The sequence below is a fragment of the Heptranchias perlo genome, chromosome 8 (assembly GCF_035084215.1).
Source record: "Heptranchias perlo isolate sHepPer1 chromosome 8, sHepPer1.hap1, whole genome shotgun sequence".
Taxonomy (NCBI): domain Eukaryota; kingdom Metazoa; phylum Chordata; class Chondrichthyes; order Hexanchiformes; family Hexanchidae; genus Heptranchias; species Heptranchias perlo.
In genome coordinates this window covers 56,483,760-56,504,708 of record NC_090332.1, presented here as the reverse complement: position 1 = coordinate 56,504,708, position 20,949 = coordinate 56,483,760, and the positions used below count along the sequence as shown (strand labels likewise).

The window sequence follows — 20,949 nt, the reverse complement described above, 5'->3', positions numbered from 1 at the left end:
AGAGAAAACTGGAGGTAGTGGAATGGTGTTTATGGAGTGTGGAGGAGGGAAACCTTTAGCTGGAAGGGGTTCTGTAGCATTGCAGCTACAACGGAAGAGCCCACTGGTCCCAATTTCTGCAGGGTCTGGACTATTTGTGTAAAGATGGATTTCAGCTCGTTATGCTGTAGTTACATATCATCATAGTTCATCTGTTAAGGTGCTACAGCCTCCTCTAGCACCTTAACCCTACGACTCTCCTCCATCAGAGCTTCAGTGCATGTGACCCCAATTGCCCTAACCTGCTTTGCGAGTGCTTCAGCCTTCTTTGTCTCCTCCTGTTGCTTGTTTAGTACCTCCAATCTTTTACACTCATCTCTGAGACCGTTACTGGTCAGATAGGATCATGGCTACGACAGTCCTCGTAATACTTCGTATCATGTACCTTGATTCTACCCTTTCGCAGGGTCTTTAGAAAGTCGTTTTTAAGGATCTGGGCTAGCTCACTACGGGGGTATGCCTTCTCGATTAGGTCGCTCATGGTCAGGGATGTCCTGCCATGTTGCGTCTATATATTCGCCTAGATCTTCTATACTTTCCCAAATCTGCTCTGTTTGGGTCCGTCTAACGAGAAATGGCCAGTCCCTAAATCAAACACTCAATTGTTTCTGCTACTTCCAGGGTTGCTAATTATGTTTATAGGATCCTTGCCCTTAATACAAGTTCAAGGATCAGGAATCATGGAGACATCTGATTAATCTTTTATTTCTCAAGACATTACATCCGGGGCCCATGAAATTGGTACCAAAAGTAGCTGACATACAACAGACTCATCGTGTATCGTACACATGTCATCTTAACTGCTCACGCTAGCCTAAGCAAGACTAGGTAAAAGTCAGTAAGTGTAGAGTAAATTATATCTCCCTAACGTGACGCTATTACATCAGCGCGTCCTATCTACAGCTGATGAATACATGAATACGTTTACCTAACACCTCATTAAGTTAAATGATGCTCCTACGTTTTTCCCTCAAGTGCGCCTGCACAATACCGTTGATTTCTGTTCATTGTTCTTTCTACATTAATAACCAGGGCTATCATACATGGGCTTCACTCTCTTATCTCTTTGTAAAAGAACTTGAATCTGACACCACTTTGGTTGCAACATTTATTGTGTGTCAACAAAGACACGATATTACCATGTTCTTTCCTCACGTAGAAGTTGTAACCTCACAGATCGTCCCTTGTCCTGGTCTTCTGCACCCTTAAGCTGTCTAAAGCTCCATTCTTATAGTGGTCTTAGCACGTACACATGAATTCTTGCTCACAGCTGCCTGTTTCTTATTTCACTTGTTCCAGACAATGGAATATGGAGGCCTCTCTTAGGTCTGAACTTTCTCAGTGCTTGTTTCCCAGCCTTCAAACAGACTGCTGTATAATCAACTTTTGGGAGCATTTTTGTCAGCTATATCCTTCTGCATTACGGGTAGTTCTAACGTGACCATTTTCTGGTGTCATAGCTATTCATAGAATCATAGAATGGTTACAGCGCAGGAGGCCATTCGGCCCATCGAGCCCGTGTCGGCATTATTATCCCATGATTCCTAGCTATCTTATGGTTCTAAACGTGTACTATTTATGCATTAAGATGCCTAACCTAAACGTAAGTGGTTTATATGTTTTATGTTAAAAACTCCTAATCTAAGCATAAATTTTATATACTGAAAAATGACACGAAAAAGGCATGTCTTCGTATATTCCACAGCGAGCTCTATTTATGCCTTATCTGGCACCATGCCCATTCATTAGCATTCCTTTCTCATCTCTTCCCAGTCTGTAGAGTCCTGCCTGTCACAACACTCAGAGACTGGCCTCGTCCTTATTAACCCCTACATCTACTAGTTTAATGTGTAGACATTCTTATATAGCTATTGTACCTAGTGTGCCTACTCTTACAGGAACTTGGAGAGTTTTAGGAAAGATGTGGTCAAAAGGACACTCACAGGGGCGGGGCGTAAAGTCCTTGAGAATGGGTAGTAGTTTCCTACTTGGTTTCTCTTATAGTAGTTTTATGCAGCAAAAAGAAGACAGTGAAGAATATTGGAGGACTTTAGTCAGCACCCTAAACCACACCCCTGTGAGAAGACCTTAATCCCAGGCCCCCACCTTTCCAAAGGCCATTTGGGTGCAGTGGTTGACAGCAGAGCTTAGCAAATAGTAATGGCAACATGTTAGAATGGCCCACTGTAAAAGAGTACTGTACCTTGAGGTAGTGCTCATGATGCGTTCCTAAGAGGGCAGGGTGTCTATACATTTCTAGCATAAAGGACAAGGAAGTCATTATCTTAGCACTTCATCTCTCCCACGTTCATCTGATCTGAAAGATGGTGGTGATCTGCACAGCCATTTCCTTCCATGCAGCTTGCACGCTGGTCTGTACAGGGGGACGGCTATCTACCCTGAACAAAGCCAACTTCCATTGCTGTTACCTCTCACCAGAAATTCCAGGGTGTCCTCACTAAATGGGACAATTTTGCCCAATGTTCCTTCCAGTCATGACTGCAGTTTCTATGTAGCTTAAGACACCCGAGGAGACTCCTTTTAAGGATGAGCAGCATCCCTTTAAATACAGCTGGCTGCCTCAAATTTCCAGTTGACAGCTAGCATACATTTTCCTTGTGCTGGGAGCCCCGGCAAACGAGGGGGAAGAGCCTTTGATCGGAAAATTGGGCGTGGACTGGACTTGCATGGCCTCCAAATTTGTATCAAAGTTGAACGCAAAATATGCAAAGATTGAGCCTTAAAAGTAGTGTGTCAAATTAGCCCTACACAGCAATGTCTTGCACACCTTGGAGTCTTTTTTTAAAAATGCAAAATGGCAACACTCTTGTACTATTGTGTACAGTACGACTGTGTAAATTATGATTGTGTAAAACTGAAAAAGCAGCAGATGGTGCTACTATTCAAATTCAAAGGGGCCATGAACCTGAATTATATTTAAATTTATTGTATTCTCTGCTTCTCCAGCCTGTGATTCTGATCTCAAACATTAAAAAAACATGATTTGGACAAATACTTGAAGCAGAAAAAAATTACAGGGCAATAGGGAAAGAACATGGTAGTGGGACTAATTGGCTAGCCCGCACAAACACGATGGGCCGAATAAGCTTCTGTGCTGTAACATATTATGATTACAGTTCAAGCTAATCTAGAACATCCGCTGCTTCCTTGGAACGCCTCAGCTGCACTTTGACCAATGTTTTTGATCAAGTGCTTTACACATTGCTTTCCCTTGCATGGGCCTGGATACAGCAAACTTTATAGCTCTCTGTAATCTTTGTCTTAGTTTGAAATCTCACTCTCCCAACGGTAGCGGTTAAAGTTCAGCTCATGATGGAAGAGGGACCTGCAACACATGTCAGGTGGGGTGCCATTCCAGATTGCGAGTTTCACCTTGAAAGTGATGATTTCCCCCTCAGCTCACACTGGATCATCGGGCCTGTAATCTGTACAATTTGACCAACACCCTCGTTTATGTCAGCAATCGCGCAGCCCCAAAGATCGTGGGGCTGTGGATTCCCCGACAATTGGGGGAATGCCGGGGCTGCCCCTTCAGGGGTCTGGGGAGAGCAATCCTGCTCCTTCTGGCCCACAAGTTCAAAAACAGGCAGAGTTTTCAACTCAAAACAGGATCAAACAGCTCTTGCGACCATGTTGCTGTTGCCGGGAAGCAGTCAGCACGGGATTCCCCTTAGTGATTATATCATCATCGGGCCGCGACTTTGAATCTTAAGTAGCTTTTAACGCGTGCCTCGTTCAGCGCGTTCAATATTACGGCGGCTGGGAACGTGGTGGCTTGGAGGCGGTGTTTACATTTTAACATTTTTAACCCCTCAGCCGACCCTTTGCCTATCGGGGTTTTTAAAAACAAGGTCTCTCATTCGAGCCATTATCCTTGAAAATAGTGTTAAAACGTTAAACGGCAATGGAAGTATCGATTGTCACTAGGGTTTCTGGTTTTACAAGGGTATCCAATTTTTATTCTTTTGTCATCACGTTACATTTACTGGAAAGATGTGATCCTATTCAAGTCTGTAAAAGGAACCTTAATTTGGCAGGAGCTGGGGAATCATTTATTGGAAACACTAAGGCGTCAAATTTCAAAATCCATAATACATTGTTTTAAAACTTTAAAAACCTGTTGCATTTTTTTCGGTCTGTATTTTGCTTTTTTTGAACTATGCAGGAAAATACTTGTAACAGTAAGGAATACACTGCAAAAAGACCCAACTGCTAGGAATTGGCAGGCCTGACAATGGTGAGAGTTATAGAACAAAGAGATCTAGGAGTACAGGTTCATAGCTCCTTGAAAGTGGAGTCACAAGTGGATAGGGTGGTGAAGAAGGCATTCAGCATGCTTGGTTTCATTGGTCAGAACATTGAATACAGGAGTTGGGATGTCTTGTTGAAGTTGTACAAGACATTAGTAAGGCCACACTTGGAATACTGTGTACAGTTCTGGTCACCCGATTATAGAAAGGATATTATTAAACTAGAAAGGGTGCAAAGTTTGACTAATAGGGAGAGGTTGGATAGATTGAGACTTTTTTCCCTGGAGAGTAGGAGGTTTAGGGGTGATCTTATAGAAGTCTATAAAATAATGAGGGGCATAGATAAGGTAGATAGTCAAAATCTTTTCCCAAAGGTAGGGGAGTCTATAACGAGGGGGCATAGATTTAAGGTGAGAGGGGAGAGATACAAAAGGGTCCAGAGGGGCAATTTTTTCACTCAAAGGCAGTAGTAGAGGCGGGTACAATTTTGTCTTTTAAAAAGCATTGGACAGTTACATGGGTAAGATGGCTATAGAGGGATATGGGCCAAGAGCAGGCAATTGGGACTAGCTTAGTGGTATAAACTGGGCGACATGGACATGTTGGGCCGAAGGGCCTGTTTCCATGTTGTAAACTTCTATGATTCTATGGAGCGTTGTGCCCCAACCTCAGTCTTAATTTCACAAAGGTTCCTCAAACGAGGGGAAACCATTTCGGCCCATTTGGGACAGAATTCAGAATTAGCACCGAGTGCTTACAAGCCTCTCTGTTGCATTGGCAGTTTTCAGCTAGGATGCATTGATCAGTGTTACTAGACATATATCCAGCTGCACCTTCATGTCCTACTGGGACATGGCATGACTCCTTTCAGAAAATCAGTCAGTAGTGAGAAAAGATCATTCAGCCCATCAAAGCTCATCCCATCATGGCATCTAACTAAATTTTAAATAATCCTAAAATAAATTCTATTACTTTGCTTAGTGTATTACTTCAAATATTTATCTCAGTAAAAAGGTTTTTCCTGATATCTAACGTTAATTTACTTCTCACTTTCTGGTCTTACTGTCATAGTATCATAGAAATTTACATCACAGGAGGCCATTCGGCCCACTGTGTGTGCCGGCCAAAAATCAGCCATCCAGCCAAATCCCATTTTCCAGCTCTTGGTCCGTAGCCTTGTAGGTTGCAGCATGTCAAATGCATATCCAAGTACTTTTTAAATGGGATGAAGGTTTCTGCCTCTACCACCATTTCTGGCAGTGAGTTCCAGGCCCCTACCACCCTCTGGGTGAAAAAAATTCTCCTTAACACCCCTCTAATCCTTCTACCAATCACTTTCAATCTATGCCCCCTGGTTTTTGACTTCCCTGCTAAGGGAAATAGGTCCTTCCTATCCACTACTATTTAGACCCCTCATAATTTTATACACCTCAATTAAATCTCCCCTCAGCCTCCTCTGTTCCAAAGAAAACAACCCCAGCCTATCCAATCTTTCTTCATAGCTAAAATTATCCAGTCCTGGCAACATCCTCGTAAATCCCCTCTCCAGTGCAATCGCATCTTTCCTGTAATGTGGTGACCAGAACTGTACACAGTACTTAGCTGTGGCGTAACTAGTGCTTTTTTATTCATTCATGGGACGTGGGCGTCGCTGACAAGGCCAGCATTTATTGCCCATCCCTAATTGGCCTCGAGAAGGTGGTGGTGAGCCACCTTCTTGAACTGAGTGGCTTGCTACGCCATTTCAGAGGGTGATTAAGAATCAACCACATTGCTATGGGTCTGGAGTCACATATAGGCCAGACCGGGTAAGGACGGCCGTTTTCCTTCTCTGAAGGACATTAGTGAACCAAGGTTTTTACGACAATCCGGTGGTTTCATGCAGTTTTTTTTACTCCAGATTTTATTTAATTAATTAAATTTAAATTCCCCAGCTGCCATGGCAGGATTTGAACTCATGACTCCGGAATATTAGTCCAGGCCTCTGGATTACTAGTCCAGTAGCATAACCAATATGCTACTGTACCTGTAGTGTTTTATACAGTTCTAGCATAACCTCCCTGCTCTTACATTCTCTGCCTCGGCTAATAAAAGAAAGTATCCCATATGCCTTCTTAAACACCTTATCTACCTGTCTGCTACCTTCAGAGATCTTTCTTGGCATGCCTTGAATTATCTGTACCATTTAAAGTCCCTTAATTACCATCTTTCTAGATGACAAAGTTTAAGCTTCCGAAAAACTGGTATCAATCTTGTACTTTATTTGCACTCAATTTCCTCCCTCCCCTCGTGAAGTTTTCAGTACCTTGATGGAGTTCCACAGGCATCTGTCATCCTTAGTAACTCACCCAGTTAACCCCTAGAGTTTTAACTACAGATAGCAGCAGTATTTGACCTCAGGGGGCATCACAGCCAAGCCTGATCCTATCCTCCTCTAACATGTAGATGCACATAGCCAGCAGGAGTTCTATGTATTTCAACCAGGGCTAGAAGTCTGGCTAAACTCACCCTCCCTGACCCAACGGCACCGAGGCTAAGTTTAGCACCCTTACTGCTGTCCCAGTTGAGATCAGCTAACTCGGCATAGACCTGGGATTAAACCTGGCATTGTCACCTAGATGGCTCAGCTACTCAGTGAGCCACTGGATAACCTTTTCAATGCAAGTATTTTTTTTGTGGCTTGGTGACCAAAGCTGAACACAATATTCTAACAGTGGTCTGGCATTGCAAAACATTAAAATTCTACTGCTCCAGCTATATATCCTAGCATTCTATTAGCTTTTAAACATCATTTTACCAATACCTAGACATCAAATTTGCTATGCCAACTACCTTCAGTGCCAGTTGATCCAGACTGAATTCTTTAGCAGCACTTCAGCCATTTTGTGGATGATCAAGGCTGAAAGGAATGTTTCAGGTTTTAGAAATTAAAACCATTCTTTCCCCTTAAGTCTTCATACCTTTTCTCCAGTGTAAGAATTAACCCAATAAGGTATAATTTAGTATAATTATAATCAATAGTAGAAGCAGATGAAATGTACTGTGAATCTATGTATCTATAAATGTAAACTGTGCTGTGTATTAATATAGTATGAACCATGTAACGTGTATTCAATAAGGGCTGGTGGGCCAAGAAGGGTGCATGATGGTTATTATGGACAAGTTTGCAATTAAAATTAACAGAATGCTGATAGCATTGAAGCGGGAATTAACAGACCTTGGGGATAAATCAAGGAGTCACCCAGGCTCAGGCCTCTATCTCGAGCCCCCGCAAGCTAGTGAATAGAAGTTTGTTTATACAAACGGTCCTGTGAAGGCTGGCAATGTAACTCTAAGATAAGGTACTGTTAAGTCTGTAACAAGGCACAGATGGTACCAGGAGTTGCTTGGAATGTAACTTCTGGAATGTAATGGTGAGACATGATTAATGGTAAGGCTGAGAGATGTGGGTGTGATAGTGAACTGCCACATAGACTGAAAAAGGGTAAAAGAGACCTCAAAAGGCTGAGGAAGGCGCGCAAGATTCTGGCGAGGAAGAAGAGAACTCTTCAGTCAACAGAACACAGCCAGAGAGAGACAGCACCACAGTCACTTGGAAGGATACTTCCAAGGTTTCAAGGAACAGACTGTGACTATTTCTCTTTGTTAAGTATCACTTTCTTTGTACTAATTGTGATGTGCTTAATAAATTGTTTTGCCTTTAACCATAATACCAGTACCATGGTGGTCTTGTCACGAACCAGTCCTTGGATTGGATTAAATTTGAATCCTGAAAGTACGGCTTTAAATCCTACACCAGTTAACTGCTATAAGTATCCACATGTACCTTTCTAGAACATACAGAACCAATGTATGATCAAGGATGCAATACAGTTGTATGATCCCAAGTTGAACTTTGCCCAAGAAGACACCAACAACCAGCACTAGATGGATAAGCTGCCAATGGGTTTTCCCCATCCCTGATTTTACTTATGGATGTCAAAAGGTCTAATATGTACACATAATACCCGCACAAATTATAGCAAGGACACTTCTGAGCTTCTCTGCATTAGGAACATACGAGGCCATTCAGCCCCTTGTGCCAGTTCTGCCATCCAATTAGAGCATCACTGATCTACCCACCGTGGATCTCTAACCCTTAATACCCTTTCCTATAAAAATCTAGCAATCTCGGTTTTGAAATTTCAATTGACCGAGCCTCAACAGCTTTTTGGTGGAAGAGTTCCACATTTCCACTACCCCTTGTGTGAAGTGCTTTCTAACATTACCCCTGAACAGCCTAGCAACGCATCTCTCTCTGCGGTTGCCCTCCCTCCTGCTGTGCAGGTGGATGTGTCACAGCACTGTGTTGTGGAGCTTCACGTGTTAAGAGGTGGATGGTACGGCTGTTCGCCCTCCGAGGAGGTCATGACTGCAGCCCCCATCCGGAAGAAGTACATCTGAGGGGGTCCGCAAGGTAGGTACATGTCTCTGGACCCTGGGATAAGTGTGCAAGTTGGTGAATTTTCTTGTCAGGAGGAGGGTGGTGGAGGCCAAACTTTGTCCCAAGCGACAGAGTGACCTCCTGCAATGAATGAGGGTCCCCCCCTGTCAAATGGACCATTGCAGCTGCCACAGGCTGATAGCTGCAACACGTCTATTTCTGTGATTTATCTCCAGGTTGACAGAACATTTTTGATCTATTTGATCAGTAAAGATATGCAGAAATGGATTGTGCAGAGCTGAAAGCACCCTTCTACCCATCTTGGGTGGTCTCGCATTGCACACTGTCCCCAGTCGGGGTAGTGCTCTGCCACTCTGAAATGGGCTGCAACGAGGTGAGAGTTCGTCAGGGTGGCTATCCTGGTTTTGCTATTGCTTCTTGTGCCGAATAAATTGGCATTCGCAACTTCAGTGAGAGTTTAAAAGATGTAGCAGAAGCCAATCTAGTAATTTCTAAACAATAAAATTTCTATTCTTGCATGCAGAACCAGACTAAATGACTAAAAAAAACTGGAGAAAACCAGTTGGACATAAACTTTTATTCAAGACAGAAATTAAGGTAGTATAATTTCTAACAGCTCCCCAGGAAAAACAGCAGCCACCTCTCTGATGCTCTTTCCTCATCTCATTTATGAAGGAGTTGGAAACCACTAGGGTTGGTGTATAGGGATCTTGCACGTCTAATTTTTAACAATGAGTGTAATCTACAGATACCAGAAACACTTTTAAACATTTACGGTATGTGCCACTGCAATGCAAATAATAAATGAAAGCAGAAAATGTGACATTTTACTTTGTATTTTGACATCTGTAAAACACAAATACTAATTAGAATCTGACAAATTTGGAGTTGAACACTATTATAAATTACTGTTGCTATAGATAGAACAGTTTTAAAACTCAGGTACTTCAACCATCGAGCTCTCCACTTTGAACTGCATCATGGTAACTCTTTCCTTTGTCTTGTTTATCCTCTGGATAAAGTTTGATCAGATCATCAATTCGAAGGATGGTAATCGCAGCTTCTGTTGCAAACTTCAGACTCTTTGTTTTTACCATAGTTGGCTCAAACACACCAGCTTGCTTGTTGTCCCTTGGTTTACCATTTACTAAATCAAGGCCAATCCTGTGCAAGTAAAAGGAAATTTGTTTTGTGAGATTCAAATCAGTCCAGGCATTCAGACCAAACATCACTGTAAACAAGCACTAAACTTTATTTAGAGCTTGGCTACGATACAGAAAGTTCACAAATCACTCATGAGGGAGTGCTAAAATTATCAGACTTTGCTTATTGCCTAATTTCCACTACTACAGGAGGTGACAGTGTCTCCATTGCTAATGATAGCAACAATGCGTCCAGCAAGGATCGATAAATACTGCTCTCTAGATCTACCACTTATTGTGCTCATAACCTGCCATTTATAACATTACATTCAATGCATTTAAATAGAACCCTTGCCATGAAGTCTTCAGTTTGGAATTATCCCACAGCAGGAGACGCAATGATGCTTTAGCCCTCCCGGAGAATGGAACGGGTAAATGCCAAGCAGGCTATCCCTATATAGTTGCAAATCTAAACTGGATACCTAGTTATCCACATACTGAATAAACCTCACTCTGTCCAAATCATATCCTCAATAGCCAAACAATTACACTACTGCCCAGCAGTGGTTTGGGATCTTGTTATGCCCATCTCAAAACTGTTGGACTATAACCTGGTGTTGTAAGATTCCTTACATTTGTCCACCCCAGTCCATCACCGGCATCTCCACATCTCAAATAGGTGGTGGAAAAAATGACAAAAAATACCTATGCCTGGTTCACTCAATCTAAAATTAACAAGATGCATTAATCCCCAAATAAACAGAACAGGAGTCATGCTGGAGATGTTAAGAGAAATTAATCCATATGTTTTAGGGCTGGAGTGATTTTGAAATTCTTAAGACAAGGCCTTTTACTTTGTTCAGTCATTACCACTTATGACCACCTTTCTCCCCTTCTCTGAAGTAACCTAAGCTTGCGACCATGGCCCGAAGTTCAGGCTAAACTGTCTCCACAAGATCTCAATTGCCAGAAAGAAGCTAGTCTGGCAAGGAATGAATGCCCTCTTTAATCAAAGTAAATATTAGAACCTGGCCATCCATCACCTCCAAGTCACACATCATCCTGATCCCCATCATTGCTGGGTCAATATCCTGGAATTCGCTATTTACCATCACCATGGGAGCACAATCAGCAAAAGGATGGCAATGATACGAGGGAAGGGCCCATCAACACCTTCTCAGGGCGACTAGGGATGGTCAATAAATGTCAGCATCGCGCACATCCAAGAACAAATATTTTTAAAAATAGGTGCTTCACAAAAGGGCATTTTGTCAACTGACACATGTTGCTCTTGTTGGTCCCACCATCCCAATTCAATATCTCATACCAATGGTAGCTGGCCCGCTACTGAATTAATTCCCTGCCCCCTCTTTATTCTGATGTCAGAAGATGATCTGTGGCAAATATTACTTATAGTTCTTTTACACATTATATTTAGCTGTTGGATTCCACTGTTATGTAGCACCTCCCTCAGTTTTAAAATTATTTGTGGTCCTGAATACTGCAAGCATATTTGTGTTTTTGTATATGCCTTTTTGTTCAACACCTTTCTATATATTTCTACTTTTCCATTAGATTTCTGAATTTAAAAAAAAAGACTTCAGTATTCTCAATTCATTGCTTAAATGCATTGGAGCAGAGCAATTTTTTTTTAAAAAAAACAGTACAAATTGCCCCAGTTCTCCCCCCTATCCCCTCCAGTTTTGAATACGCCCCTCAAGAACAGCTAACCACCAGATGGAGCACCAGAAGAAAGGAAAAGCAGGACTTTTGGTTGTGCGAAAATGAACTTGCATCTTGCCACCCTAACACTTCATGGGTATATAACAGTACGGTTAAACTGTACTTTCATGGATGAATAGATGCCTTTCCACTGGTCTAAATGGTAAATTGTCCAGTAGTGTACGGCTAAATCTACGGGCAAGAGCATATCACACAGGTTAATGCATGGATGGAGAAATAGGGCAGGAGGGAGGGCTTCAGATTCCTGGGGCACTGGGATCAGTTCTGGGGCAGAGGGGATCTGTTCAAGATGGATGGGTTGCACCTCAACAGAGCTGGAACCAATGACCTCATGGGGAAGTTAACGAGTACAGTGGGGGAGAGTTTATGCTAATTTGGCAGGGAGCTGGGCACCAGGATGAAACATTAAAGAGGAGATACATAGCGCACAGAGGACTGGGAGAGACAAATAGCACTAGAGTAAAGAATAGTTCAGTAATTGGAGGGATCAGACAGGGGGCAAAAGCGAGGCAGTCTAAGATGAGTTTGGAGTGCGAGTGTAAATGCACATAGCGTGGTAAATAAGGTTGGTGAGCTGCAGGCACAAGTCGCCATATGAGACTCTAATATAGTGACAATAACAGAGACCTGGCTCAAAGAAAGGGAGATTGGGGACTTAATACTAGGGAAGGAAAGGGTGTGGGTGGCAGTAATGCTCAGATAAACTATTATAGCACTGTAAAGAGATGATGTAGTTGAAGGGTCAAAGTCAGAATCTATTTGGTTAGAATTAAGGCATAGAGGAGCTATTTCACTACTGGGTGTATACTATAGGCCAACAAATAATAGGAAGCAGATAGAGGAGCAAATTTGCAGGCAAATTACAGAAAGATGCAAGAACTGTAGTGATAATGGGGGACTACAATTACCCCAATATAAACTGGGATACTAAGTTAAAAGGAAAAGAGGGGGAGGGATTCCTAAAGTGTGTACAAGAGAACTTTCTTGATCAATGTGTTTCCAGCCCAATGAGCAAGGATGCAGTGCTGGATCAAGTTCTGCGAAATGAAGTGCGGCAAGTGAAGCATTCTGGAACAGTGATCATAATATCATCAGGTTTAAATTAGTTATAGAAAAAGGACCAGAACAATCAAGCGTAAAAATACTTAACTGGAGGAGGGTTAATTTCAGTGAGCTGAAAAGGGATCTTGCCCGGGTCGAATGGAATCAAAAATTGGTAGGCAAAATAGTCATTGAACGCTTTCAAGGAGGAGATGGTTCGGTATAGATTAGACACATTCCCATGAGGGGGAAAGGAAGAGCATCCAAAGCTAGAACTCCCTGGATGACTAAAGACAGATTAAAATAAAACAGAAAAAGTAGGCTTATGACAAATGTACGGTTCATAATACAGTAGAGAACCAAGCTGAATACAGAAAGTACAGAGGGGTCTAAAAAAAGAGGGGCAGAGTGTAGGTTAGCAGCTAACATAAAAGGGAACCCAAAAGTCTATCAACATATAAATAGTAAAAGGGTAGTGAAAGGAAGGGTGAGACCGATTAGGGACAAAAGGAGATCTTCTTGTGGAGGCAGATGCAGAGGGTACGGCTGAAATACTAAATGATGCTGCCAATGTAGCAGTAAAGAAAGAGATAGTAGCGATATTGGATAGGATAAAAATAGATAAGAGTTACTTAAAAGGTTGTCAGTACTCAAAAGTAGAAAAGTCACCCGGTCCAGATGGGACACGTCCTAGATTACTGAGGGAAATAAGGGTAGAAATTGCAGAGGCTCTGGCCACAATCTTTCAATCCTTCTTAGGAGCGGTGCCAGAGGACTGGATTGCAAATGTTACACCCCAGTTCAAAACAAGGAGGGTTAAACCTGGCAATTACAAGCCAGTCAGCCCAACGGAAACTTTGAGATAATAATCCAGGACAAAATCAATCGGCACTTGAATAAGTACGGGCTAATAAATGAAAGTCAGCACGGATTTGTTAAAGGAAAATCATGTTTGACTAACTTGATCGAGTTCTTTGATGAAGTAACGGAGAGGGTTGATGAAGGTAAAGCAGTTGATGTTGTGTATATGGACTTTCAAAAGGCATTTGATAAAGTCCCACATAATAGACCTGTTAGCAAAATTAAAGCCCATGGGATTAAAGGGGCTATGGTAGCATGGATATAAAGTTGGCTAGGGGACAGAAAGCAGACAGTAGTGGTGAACAGTTGTGTTTCAGACTGGAGGGAATTATACAGTGGTGTTTCTCAGGGGTCAGTATTAGGACCACTGCTCTTTTTGATATATTAACGACCTGGACTTGGGTATACAGGATATAATTTCAAAGTTTGTAGTTGACATGAAACTCGGAAATGTAGCAAACAACGTAGAGGATAGTAACAGACTTCAGGAGGACATAGACTGGTGAAATGGGCAGACACATGGCAGATGAAATTTAATGGAGAAGTATGAAATTATACATTTTAATAAGAAAAATGAGAGGCAATATAAACTAAATGGTACAATTTTAAAGGGCGTGCAGTCCTGAGGGTGTATGTACACAAATCTTTGAAAGTGGAAGGACAAGTTGAGAAGGCTTGGGATCCATGGCTTTATAAACAGAGGCATAGGGTACAAAAGCAAGCAAGTTATGCTAAATCTTATAAAACACTGGTTATGCCTCAGCTGGGGTATTGTGTTCAATTTTGGGCACCACACTTTAGGAAGGATATCAAGGCCTTAGGGAGAAGAGAGTTCCAGAAGGCTTTTGACAAGGTGCCACATATCAAAGGCTACTACACAAAATAAGAGCTCATGGTGTAGGGGGTAACATATTAGCATGGATAAAGGATTGGTTAGTTGACAGGAAACAGAGAGTAGGCATAAATGGGTCATTTTCAGCTTGGCAAGATGTAACAAGTGGAGTGCCACAGGGATCAGTGCTTGAGCTTCAACTATTTACAATCTATATCAATGACTTGGATGAAGGGACCAAATGTATGGTTGTTAAATTTGCTGATGACACAAAGGTAGGTAAGAAAGTAAGTTGTGAAGAGGACATAAGGGGCTCGATATTAGCACCCGCTATCGGGTGCGTTCCTGGCGGGGGGGGGGGGGGCCTCCGGGATTCCCCAATTTTCGGAGCGGGTCGGGAGCCCAGCTCCAACCCGCCCACTTCCGGGTTCCCCACAGACGCTCTGACGTGCGCGCGCAGCCCCCACATGTAGGATGCCCGCAGGCAATTAAAGCCGGTAGGGTGCCACTTGACAGTATTTATGTAGGTATTTCAGGTCGTTAACAGACCTGATTAAGGGAATATTTCAGGAGGGGTGGGATTTTACAAACAACTGGGACTGTTTCCCGTACTGGGGGAAACACTCCCAGTTGAAATGGACGTGTTGCAGCTATCAGCCTGTGGCAGCTGCAAAGGTCCATTTGACAGTTGGGGGGGTGGGTAAGACCCTCACTCATTGCAGGAAGCCACTCTGTCACTTTGGACAAAGTTTGGCCTCCACCACCCTCCTAACTATCAAATTCACCAACTTGCACACTTATCCCGGGGTCCAGACACATGTACCTACCTTGAGGACCCCCTCAGATGTACATCTTCTGGATGGGGGCTGCCGTAGCTGCAGTCATGACCTCCTCGGAGGGCGAACAGCATCACCAGCCTCGCCGGCCACCCCTGACACGTGGAGCTCCACAACAGTGCTGTGACACATCCACCTGCACAGCAGGAGGGAGGGAAACCGCAGAAAGAGATGCTTTGCAGAGGGCACTACCCTCGCCACAGGGTCCACAGACCGAGGCTCAGCTTCCTGGACCTCTCCGAGCAGCAGTGCACACGGAGGCTCAGAGTCACTCGACATGTAGTCGTGGACATCTGCAGCCTCCTTCACGCCGAGCTGCTCCCGGCTGGCCCAAGCACCATCTTCTTACCTGTCGCTGTCAAAGTCACCACTGCCCTCAACAACTTCTCCTCTGCATCCTTCCAGCGTGCCACCGGGGACATCGCCAACATCTCTCAGTCGTCTGCACAAAAAAGCCCTGCAAATACACCTACACCCACTCTGCAGTGACACAATGGGTGGCATCAGCTGTGGGTCTTCATTGTGATCCTCAGGAAAGGGCATTATTGCACAAACCAGACAAGATTCGCAAAGACATGGCAGTAGTGGTGCCAATATAATGTGATGAGTTGCTCAGAAATTAAATATGAGTAAAAACCATGACAAACCCTCAAACACCCTTGTGCATCCCCTTCATGCTCACGACACGTTTGCCTTACACTGCCTACTGCATATATGTGATGCATGCCCTGTGGCTGCAGCACAGGTAGTGGCAGGTTGAATGAGGCTGACCGTGAAAGAGAGGCATGAGAGGGTGAGTATGAGATAGAGCCATGAGATTGTATGAGGATTGGGTTGAATGGTAGTGGCGGGATGAGTACTGGCGAGGTGAGTAAGTGCAGGTAAGATGAGGATGAGGTTTGAGTGGGTGTGAGGGGTGATGTGACAGAGTAGTGTTGGCAGTGCAGAAGGAGATGTGGGGTGGAGGCAGTGATGTGGCAGACGGAGTGTAGGGGAATGAGTAAGTATACTCACTTTGGCTGACCTACTTAGGTCATTGCAGCGCCTCCTGCACTGTATGCAGGTGGGCGATATGTTGGTGGTGCAGGTGACCTCCTCTGCCACCTCAAGCCAGGCCTTCTTGGTGGCAGAGGCAGGCCGCTTCCTCCCACCCACTGGGGGGGGAAGATCTCTGTCCTCCCCCTCCTCCTCAACCCATCCAGTAAGAGCTGGAGTGAGGCATCATTAAACCTGGGAGCAGCCTTCCCCCTGGACTGCTCCATGCTGTAATTTTTCCTATTGCAGCGTCAGTTAGTGGAGGACTGCCCCTTTAAATAGAGCTCCTCCAGCTGACAGACCTTACTGCGCATGTGCAGTCAGCCCGACGCGCAGCTCAGCAGCGGGGAACCCGGAAGGCCAGGTAAGTGGATCCAATTAGGCTGCGATCGCACGCAGGGCAGACAGATTTCACTGGGCGCGTGGAACCCCCACCACGAACCTGCCGCCCTGCTAATATTGAGCCCAAGGAGTCTGCAAAGGGATATAGATAGGTTAAGTGAGTGGGCAAAAATTTGGTTAGTGGAGTATAATGTGGGAAAATGTGAACTTGTCCACTTTGGCAGGAGGAATAGAAAAGCAGTATATTATTTAAATGGAGAGAAATTGCAGAACTTCGAGGTAGAGGGATCTGGGTGTCCTAGTACATGAATCACAAAAAGTTAGTATGCAGGTAGAGCAAGTGATTAGGAAGGCAAATGGAATGTTGTCATTTATTGCAAGGGGAATGGAATATAAAAGTAGAGATTTTTGCTACAGTTGTACAGGGCATTGATGAGACCACATCTAGAATACTGTGTGCAGTTTTGGTCGCCTTATTTAAGAAAGGACATAATTGCTTTGGAGGCGGCTCAGAGAAGGTTCACTCGGCTGATTGCTGGGATGAGGGGGTTATCTTATGAGGAAAGGTTGGACAATTTGGGCCTGTATACACTGGAGTTTAGAAGAATGAGAGGTGATCTTATTGAAACATATAAGATTCTGAGGGGACTTAAAAGGGTAGATGCTGAGAGGATGTTTCCCCTTGTGGGAGAGACTAGGGGCGCCACAGTTTAAAAATAAGGCGTCGCTCATTTAAAACGGAGATGAGAAGAAATTTTCTCAGGGGGTCTTGAGTCTGTGGAACTCCCTTCCCCAGAGAGCGATGGAGGCAGGGTCATTGAATATTTTTAAGGCTGAGTTAGATAAGATTCCTGATTAACAAGGGAGTCAAAGGTTATAGTAGGTCGAGGGGAAGAGAGAGTTCAGGTCACAATCAGATCAGCCATGATCTTATCAAATGGCAGAGCAGGCTCGAGGGGCCGAATGGCCTACTCCTGCTCTTAATTTATATGTCCGTACGCATGAACTAGAATGGTGCCAGTGATGAGGGACTTCAGTTACGTGGATAGACTGGAGAAGCTGGGGTTGTTCTCTTAAGAGCAGAGAAGATTAAGAGGAGATTTGATAGGGGTGTTCAAAATCATGAACTGTTTTGATAAGAGTAAATAGGGAGAAACGGTTTCCAATGGCAGTAGGGCTGGCAACCTGAGGACACAGATTTAAGGTGAGGAAAAGAACCACAGGCAACATGAGCAAGCATTTTTTTTTTCAAAAACAGAACGAGTTGTTATGATCTGGAAGGCAATGCCTGAAAGGGTGATGGAAACAGATTCAATAGTAACTTTCAAAAGGGAATTGGATAAATACTGTAAGGGAAAAAATTTACAGGGCTATGGGGAAGAGCAAGGGAGTGGGACTAATTGGATAGGTCTTTCAAAGAGCTGGCACAGGCACGATGGGCTGAATGGCCTCCTCCTGTGCTGGAACATACAATACTACCTATGGCAGGAAATGTACTTACCATTTCAGATTTTTGCGTTCAGGATTTACTTGTGCTTCGTTGTGGAATGCACGCAATTTAGCAACCAGTTCCGTAGAATCCTGAGCTGCATTTACTGCCAAAGTCTTTGGAATAACCAACAAGGCCCGGGCAAATTCTGCAATTGCAAGCTGCTCACGTGATCCCTAAAACACAGAAAATCTTCAATCGCATGAAATATTCCTATTAATTTCTCCCCAATATTAAAACTAAGAAGTGACTATTAATTCACTGCACAAGGTAAACTGGATATTTCTTAATATCTTGAGGAAGTGCTCTTACTCCGGCATAGAAATAAAAAGGATATATATGAAACCCCTGCCCTCCCTATGTACTTGCTTAAAAACTGTTTAATCTTCAACTTTTCCCAGTTCTGATGAAGGGTCATCAACCTGAAACGTTAACTCTTTCTCCACAGTTGCTGGCTGATTTGCAGAGTACTTCAAGCATTTTCTGTTTTTATTTATATAATCGTGCACGCACACACTTTACATATATACACACACACACACTTTGTACACATAAAAAAAATCAGCATCATCCTTCTGTTCCATCCAAATCCCAGCCTACTTCTTCATATTTTTCTCCCCACCCCCAAAGAGGACAGCGAAACAGGTTACATTTTGATATTGTCACGATCTTTTGCTTGGACAATTGGAGGTTGGATGAGTGCAGCCCCAACAACACTCAAGAAGCTTGACACCATCCAGGACAAAGCAGCCCACTTGATTGGCACCCCATCCACCACCCTAAACATGCACTCCCTTCACCACCGGCGCACAGTGGCTGCAGTGTGTACCACCCACAGGATGCACTGCAGCAACTCGCCAAGGCTTTTTCGACAGCACCTCCCAAACCTGTGACCTCTACCACCTAGAAGGACAAGAGCAGCAGGTACATGGGAACAACACCACCTGCATGTTCCCTTCCAAGTCACACACCATCCCGACTTGGAAATATATTGCCGTTCCTTCATCGTCGCTGGGTCAAAATCCTGGAACTCCCTTCCTAACAGCACTGTGGGAGAACCTTCACCACATGGACTGCAGCGGTTCAAGGCGGCGGCTCACCACCTCAGGGGCAATTAGGGATGGGCAATAAATGCCGGCCTCGCCAGCAACGCCCACATCCCATGAAAGAATAAAAAAAATTGGCTAAAGTGGACTGGGTAAACAAGATTAGATGGTATGATGGTGGATAAGCAGTGGCAAACATTTAAAAAGATATTTTATGACTCGCAACAACAATATATCCGTGAGGAGGAAAGACTCCACAAAAAGGGTGAACCAACCATGGCTAACTAAGGAAGTCAAGGATGGTATCAGGTTAAAAGAAAAAGCACACAACATGGCAAAGATTACTGTTAAGCCTGAAGATTGGGAGAACTTTAAAAACCAGCAAAGGATGACTAAAAGAATAATAAAGAGGGAGAAAATAAATTATGCGAGTAAACTAGCAATATCAAAATTGACAGTAAAAGCTTCTACAAGTAGATAAAAAGGAAGAGGGTAGCTAAAGTAAACATTCATCCCTTAGAGGATGAGACTGGGGAAATAATAATGGAAAACAAGGAAATGGTAGAGGAATTGAACAGATATTTTGTATCTGTCTTCACAGTAGAAGACACTAATATACCAATAATAGTAGAAAATCAAGGGGCAAAGGGGAGGAACTAAAAACAATCATCACCACTAGAGAAAAAGTACTAGATAAACTAATGGGTCTGAAGGCTGACAAGTCCCCTGGACCTGATGGCTTGCATCCGAGGGTCTTAAAGGAAGTGGTTACAGAGATAGTGGATGCATTGGTTGTAATCTTCCAGAATTCACTAGATTCGGATTGGAAAACCGCAAACGTTAACACCCCTATTCAAGAAGGGAATGAGACAGAAAGCAGGTAACTATAGACCAGTTAGACTAACATTGGGAAAAAGCTAGAATCCATTACTAAGGAAGTAGTAGCAGGACATTTGGAGACTCATAATACAAATCAAGGACTCAACATTGTTTTATGAAGGGGAAATAGTGTCTGACAAATTTATTAAGAGTTCTTTGAGGAAGTAACGGGCAGGGTGGATAAAGGGGAACCAATGGATGCAGTATATTTGGATTTTCAAAAGGCATTCGATAAGGTGCCACATAAAAGATTACCGCACAAGAGCTCATGGTGTTGGGGGTGATATACTGGCATGGATAGAGGATTGGCTAACTAACAGAAAACAATGTCAGGATAAAAGGGTCATTTTCAAAATGGCAATCTGTAACTAGTGGGGTGCCGCAGGGCTCAGTGCTGGGGCCTCAACAATATATATCAATGACTTGGATGAAGGAACAGAGTGCCTTGTGGCCAAATTTGCTGATGATACAAAGATAGGTGGAAAAGCAAGTTGCGATGAGTACAAAGTGTCTGCAAAGGGATATTGACAGGTTAAGTGAATGGGCAAAAATTTGGCAGATGGAATATAATGTGGGAAAATGTGAAGTTATCCACGTTGGGAGGAAAAATAAATAAGCAAATTATTATTGGAATGGAGAAATACTACAAAATGCTGCAGTACAGAGGGATCTGGGTGTCCTTGTACACGAAACACAAAGTCAACATACAGGTGCAGCAGGTAATCCGGAAGGCAAACAGAATAATGGCTTTTATTTCTAGGGGAATGGAGTATAAAAGCAGGGAAGTCATGCTACAACTGTACAGGGTGCTGGTGAGACCACACCTGGAGTACTGCATACAGTTCTGGTGCCCTTATTTAAGGAAGGACATGCTTGTATTGGAGGCAGTTCAGAGAAGGTTCACTAGGTTGATTCCAGGTATGGAAGGGTTGTCTTATGAGGAAAGATT

The 20,949-nt window shown here is 43.5% G+C and overlaps 1 protein-coding gene across 1 annotated transcript in view; it reads right to left on the bottom strand.

Annotated features, from left to right (window-relative positions):
• Nucleotides 1-9,316: 9,316 nt before the first annotated feature.
• tcp1 (t-complex 1) overlaps nt 9,317-20,949 on the bottom strand; it is a 43,743-nt gene continuing 32,110 nt past the window's right edge. Inside the window, exons 11-12 of the mRNA XM_067989132.1 lie at nt 18,088-18,251; nt 9,317-9,918 (exon numbers count right to left, since the gene is read on the bottom strand). Of these exons, the coding sequence (XP_067845233.1) occupies nt 9,702-9,918; nt 18,088-18,251 (381 nt within the window). The 3' untranslated portion in view covers nt 9,317-9,701. The remainder of the gene's footprint in view (nt 9,919-18,087; nt 18,252-20,949) is intronic.